General features: G+C 49.4%; 2 protein-coding genes across 2 annotated transcripts; both read left to right on the top strand.

Annotated features, from left to right (window-relative positions):
* Window positions 1-81: 81 nt before the first annotated feature.
* Window positions 82-1,570, top strand: EDB93DRAFT_1331245 (uncharacterized protein; the record flags this gene model as incomplete). Its single annotated transcript, XM_041455198.1, has 10 exons — window positions 82-266; window positions 317-349; window positions 395-567; window positions 620-702; window positions 762-959; window positions 1,012-1,153; window positions 1,211-1,298; window positions 1,356-1,428; window positions 1,475-1,497; window positions 1,544-1,570. The coding sequence occupies exons 1-10, from the start codon at window positions 123-125 to the stop codon at window positions 1,568-1,570; spliced, it is 984 nt and encodes a 327-aa protein (XP_041303547.1). The 5' UTR covers window positions 82-122.
* Window positions 1,571-2,807: 1,237 nt separating this feature from the next.
* On the top strand, window positions 2,808-3,549 carry EDB93DRAFT_1172445 (uncharacterized protein; the record flags this gene model as incomplete). The annotated part of the gene is made up of 4 exons (XM_041450386.1): window positions 2,808-2,826; window positions 2,945-2,998; window positions 3,054-3,099; window positions 3,150-3,549. Coding segments are annotated over 4 exons (266 nt in total), but the record flags the coding sequence as incomplete, so codon positions are not given.
* Between the last annotated feature and the right edge of the window lie 2,752 nt (window positions 3,550-6,301).

The raw sequence follows: 6,301 nt of genomic DNA on the forward strand, positions 1-6,301 counted from the left end.
ACACCCATTGCCTACATGCTGACTTCAACTCGGTTAGAATTCACCGAGTTCACACACTGCAATGATTATAAGGCTACCGTGACCTACTAAACCAGCGCTTCTCCTTGACATTTACCTTCCCCATGGATCCTTCAAAGATAAGAAAGAAAATCCGTCGCTTTCGAATCCTCATCATAGGAAGAGCGAATGCAGGAAAAACTACCATCCTTCGAAGAGTTTGCAACACACGGGACAACCCAATAATATATAACAGCGCCGGGAAAAAGGTGAGCAGTATTATGCTAGTAGGAGGATGGTAGTGACCCGTCGACATCAGATCGATCTTGCAACTATAACGGCATCCAGAGAGGTAAGGTGTGCTCTTATTTCATGACATGAACTGAACTGCTCTCAGCGCGGAGAGCACGATATCGACAATGAATTGGTGTTTGAAAGCAACCCAGGATTTGTCTTTCATGATTCACGCGGTTTCGAGGCGGGCAGCGCAACCGAATTCGACAAGGTCAAGGAATTTATCACTAGCCGTTCAAAGAAAACTAAACTAAGCGATCAACTACACGCTATCTGGTAATTGAAACTGATCAATCACAAAATGCGCTATCTCACGGTTTCAACATAGGTACTGCATCCCGATGGATGAGGCACACAGGTCATTCACTGAAGGTGAAAATAAATTTTTCTCTCAGTGCGACACAGGAACCGGTAAGCTTTCACATCCCAGCATCGTCGATGTTTGACTGATGCAGAATCACAATACTCAGTTCCAGTGATCGTACTGTTCACAAAGTTCGATGCCTTCTACGACGTCGCATTCGCAGAGCTGAAGAAGGAAGGAAAATCTCGAAAGGACGCCAAAGAACTGGCCCCAAAACACGCCGAAGAGTCATTTGTTAACGGGCCACAATTGAAGTTTCTCAAAGACGTCCGATGGCCGCCGAAATGTCATGTTTGCCTTCCTAGTAAGCCGGTTGATGGTCGAGTTGCGATGCATGATGACCTTTGATCCATTAGACATGAACAACGATGATGCAGATTGCGGACCACTGATGGAACGCACGGCTGGAACTCTGGGTACTAATGAAGTGCTAGAGCAGTTGTTCGTTTCGACCCAGCAGAGCAACTTGGAGCTCTGCGTGAAATATGCAGTTGACAGGTAAATACCCACGATCTGGTTTACCCGCCATGAGCGCTGACAACTGATATTGTCTAGAACACTCAAGAAATATTTTGACTCTAAAGAGTCTGAGGTTCATGAGGTGATGATAGCAAGAGTGGGCGTCTGGTTTCCGCATATTTCGGTAAGATTATTGGAAAGTTCAAGGAGTGTTCTCATTTAAACTGGGCTTTACTTGCAGGTTGTGAGTGTGTCTATCCTCGTTCGAGCTCGAGCCATGCTGATCCAAGTCGTCGCCCGCCGTTCGCAGGCAAGTGAGTGTGTCGATCCTCGTTCGAGCTCGAGCCATGCTGATCCAAGTCGTCGCCCGCCGTTCGCAGGAAGTGAGTGTGTCGATCCTCGTTCGAGCTCGAGCCATGCTGATCCAAGTCGTCGCCCGCCGTTCGCAGTATGTGAGTGTGTCGATCCTCGTTCGAGCTCGAGCCATGCTGATCCAAGTCGTGGCCCGCCCTTCGCAGGAAGTGAGTGTGTCGATCCTCGTTCGAGCTCGAGCCATGCTGATCCAAGTCGTCGCCCGCCGTTCGCAGTATGTGAGTGTGTCGATCCTCGTTCGAGCTCGAGCCATGCTGATCCAAGTCGTCGCCCGCCGTTCGCAGGTTGTGAGTGTGTCGATCCTCGTTCGAGCTCGAGCCATGCTGATCCAAGTCGTCGCCCGCCGTTCGCAGGTTGTGAGTGTGTCGATCATCGTTCGAGCTCGAGCCATGCTGATCCAAGTCGTCGCCCGCCCTTCGCAGCAAGTGAGTGTGTCGATCCTCGTTCGAGCTCGAGCCATGCTGATCCAAGTCGTCGCCCGCCGTTCGCAGCGAGTGAGTGTGTCGATCCTCGTTCGAGCTCGAGCCATGCTGATCCAAGTCGTCGCCCGCCGTTCGCAGGACGTGAGTGTGTCGATCCTCGTTCGAGCTCGAGCCATGCTGATCCAAGTCGTCGCCCGCCCTTCGCAGCAAGTGAGTGTGTCGATCCTCGTTCGAGCTCGAGCCATGCTGATCCAAGTCGTGGCCCGCCGTTCGCAGCGAGTGAGTGTGTCGATCCTCGTTCGAGCTCGAGCCATGCTGATCCAAGTCGTCGCCCGCCCTTCGCAGCAAGTGAGTGTGTCGATCCTCGTTCGAGCTCGAACTTTCCTGACCCAAGCAATTTGATGATCTGTCTGCAGGAGGTCGGTATATCGATTTTCTACTGACCTTTGAGTCGAGTTACTGACTGAAGACATTGTTGATCCGTTGACAGCTTGTGAGTATCATCATTCTCTGCCAAACTCCTGCCTTCCTCACTCTGATGCAATCGTTGATTTATTGTTAGGATGTGGGTGTATTGATCACACGTCGCCTTTGCGCTATACTGACCGAACACATCACGGTTCCATTGATAGATTGTGAGTTGATCCATCCACTATCAATCTCGAACCATACTGACTGAAGACATTGTCCGTCCATTCACAGTCCGTAAGCGTATCGATCCGCGGTCGAATTGGTGCATTACTGACTAGTGAAATTGCTGATCCCTTTTGACAGTGGGTGAGTATGTTCATCTGCCATTAAGCTCGGACTTTCCTCACCGATAACACCGCTGATCTGTTGACAGGGAGTGAGTTCTTCATCGTCATTCTCATTCTCATTCGAGCTCTAGCTTTGCTTACCGATGGCATTCCTTAGAAAGTCAGTGTGCCGATCTTCCTTTGAATTTGAGATTTGCTTACCACCGAGAAACCACATCCTTTAATAGCGTGTGAGTCTGGAGCCTTGCTCGCGAACGACATCGCTGATCCTTCAGTAGGACGTGCTTCGTGACGATAACTGTGTTGAGATACTGTCTAGGTTACGTTCTGTGGTATGTTCAATTGACCACAGATTGTAACACACTTCTCATATCGCAAATCTGACAGGTCTCTGGCTCATCGCCCTTGGAGAACATCATTCAGCTTATTTCTGGTAATTTTGAGGCAACATTGCGATGGTCCTGCTTATTGTTGTTCATTTAGCTGCTGTCATCATCTTCGAACACTCTTTCTATATTTTCGACAAGCGGCGCTATCTTCAGGACCTGCAAAAGTCTGATCCCTCTTTTTATGTCGCTCTGGAGCAGTACATGCCATCTCCATATGCAGCTACTGTCAGGGAAGCTGTGATCGCTGCCGTCCAGGCATATAAACAAGCTGTGGCCGCAGCTGCCCGCGCATATGAAGATGCCGTAGCTACTGCCGCCCACGCATATGACGAAGCTATTAGGACTGCTGTCTATCCACGTCGACCTACTTGGACGGCGAAGTTACCATTTGAATCGTCCAAGAGGAAGGCAAAAGAAGCTTTCGAGCGCTCTCAGGAGGAGAAAAAAGCTTTTGAGCGCTTCAAACAGATGGAGAAAGAATCCATTGAACGCTCTCAGGCGGAGGAGAAAGAATCTTCGTGTTCTCGAACGAAGGCGGAGTTATTCGAGGCTGTTCTTCAAATTACTTTGAATCATCGCCTACGTATGTTTCACTATCATGCTGTGGTAGCAGTCCTGCTGACCCGTTTGTTTTTAGCTAGACCTTAATGTCACATTTGTCGAGGTGGTTTCAGGAGTCGGAACTTGTACGAAATGCTTGTATGATCACACAATATGGCGTATTCCCCGGTATGGTGTATGCATGTTTGATGTACGTCGGTCAGCCTCAGCCGAGACAGCAATGAGATCGACTGGGCTTGATATACCCCCAGGTATCCGTGAACTGATTCAGATTCAAGTGAATTGAGGTCGGCGTCGGCTGTACTCCACGTGTTATTCTGCTCCACAACCTATCCTGAACTTGCGTACATGTTTTGTAAAAAAACAAAAAAGTAATCTAGTTTATCGCCGTTTCAGAGTTACAACATAGACAAACGCACGGAACGTCTCTGTCAATGTCAGTAGCACTTGTTGATAGTTGAGACTGAGCAGTTAGCCTTCGAAATCGATGAACTGCAAGCAGTGGACGCATTTTGAAGTCTTCGTTCTTTGCAGGACAATGCAGGACAATGCAGGTTGTTTATGGCTCTGGATTATGAAGTCAAGGGTGGAACTCCTGATGCATCGTACCTTCAGAATGTGCGCTCTGTGCATCCCAGGATCCACGGTCGGAACTACATCATTCTCGTTTCCACTAGTTTTGATTGACCGCGTGCATCATCCCCTGGAGTTCAAATGAGGGACCGAGACGACGTCGTGGAAACAAGGAGAAACTGAGTTACAAGATGAAGATGTCTGCATTAGGCCCAAGAGAACGAAGATAGCTGTCGTCGAGCTGATGGCGACGGGTGTGAGTTGAGTGGCACGAGCTAGATAAGTCCTATGCTTACCAACTGTTGCCATATGATTAGGTCGGTTCTACGCGGACGCAGGCATTAGGGTGGTTCACTGGTGGTGAGATCCTGTGGGCGGATGCTGGAGTGCTTATGGATGCAGAAGTTTATGTGGACTCTTGGTGCCATGGGTAGGCATGCTCGTTAGAAGAGTTGATGCACAAATTTTTTGCATATCAAGAGGGAGCTGGAGGCAAGGTCTTAAGACTGGGATTGCGTGCCCATGTGGCCGGTTGTCACTGACCGCTTGCAGAGGGCTTTTGGTAATTGACAGGTATGTAACGTGTGGATGATGAGTAGGATTATCGATTGGCAGGTGGAGGCGGACGATGATGAAATGGAGCATGCGGAAGATAATTGGGGGCCTTGGTATATACTTGAACTTTGGACTACTATTGAGCCTTGCGGCGAACAGCACTAGTACGAGGGTCGTGAGTCCTCAAGTCAAGCTGTAGCTAATAGTTACTGATCCTAACTTACAATTTAAATGAGACCAATTGCGAACAGATTCCAGAAAGTCACATTAGTACCTAAGTACACAGCCACTTGAATGTCGGAATCAGACAATATCTATGGTTTGAACTCTCAAACGAACTCGAAGGTTTTCTGATTCATAAGCGATCACATAATCTGGTTACAACACAAGGCAATGTAGGTAAGAGTATCGCGGCTATGGGCAGTAAGGGTATCTAGTTTGGGCAAGGCCTTTGGGGCCTTAGACCGAAACACGTTTTGAATTCCCACCTCAGACCAAGCTTAAGCTGAGATTCCCGCTAATCAAGGAGCAAAATCTGCCGCATCGAGCATGAGCTTGGTCCCCCGAAATAAGGAGAGTTGTGAGATCTCACCTGTCATCAGGGTAGTGCGTAGCGCATGAAGGGTTCCAGGATCGGTTGATCCTGAAGGTAAGGTGCAAGTACGACAGCGTGCTTCCGCAGGTACAGCATGAACGCGTCGCTTCCCCAACGTCCCATTGTTTTGACGCTTTCGAGAGGTACCCCGCGCAGGAGATATTCCAAGGTACCTCCGATCCTGATGCCATGACCCTTCATATCAGTGCACCCCAGTGTTTTTCCGCCGTCTTGCAAACACTTCATAAATGCGGACTTTGTCAGTACCCGTGCACCTTTCTGGTGGCACCAAGTGAAGAGGGCTGAGTGCGGGTCCGGTGTGTTGATGCTAAAATGGTTTAATAAGGCAGCGTGGGGGTCGGCGTCTCCGGATTGTGTCGCCCAATAAACGTCAGCGCCGTGTTGCGTGGTCTTAGTTTGCGGCAGGTGAAAAACAGTGACATGTAGTCCATTGCGGTCAGTTTCCTGATGCATGTCACAAACCTTCACATGACAAAGCGGGTCGAATGCTGATAGGGACTCGTCGGTGAATTCGCCACTGCGTGCGAGGGACCAAAACGAGGTCATGAGGCAGGTGTACACGGCAGCATGCAGGGGCTGTGAGAGGTCAAGGACAGACCGCAGCTGGATGAGCAGGTCAACTGTGAAAGCAGAGCATTTGGGACATGTGGACTTAGGCGGTGCGAGACGTTTAGCGCCTTCAAGCACAAGTGAAATTTGAGCCTGGTCGACGAGCCAGGGTAGTCCGTGCAACAAGTGCCAGGCGCATATTCCGAAGAAATAATTCTCCAGTGTATGTCCTGAGTATAAGCTGGCACAACTGGCAACAAACACTAATAACACGATGGAAGACGCAGGGCAGTGCTGCGGTTCTGGGATGCTCCAGGAGTCGCAAAACACATGAAAAACTAATAGACCTGAACTGTAGCATTCGCAGGTGCTAACAGCAGTGTGAATGGCTG

The sequence above is a fragment of the Suillus bovinus genome, assembly GCF_016758785.1.
Source record: "Suillus bovinus strain UH-Sbo-P2 chromosome Unknown EDB93scaffold_74, whole genome shotgun sequence".
NCBI classification, from domain to species: domain Eukaryota; kingdom Fungi; phylum Basidiomycota; class Agaricomycetes; order Boletales; family Suillaceae; genus Suillus; species Suillus bovinus.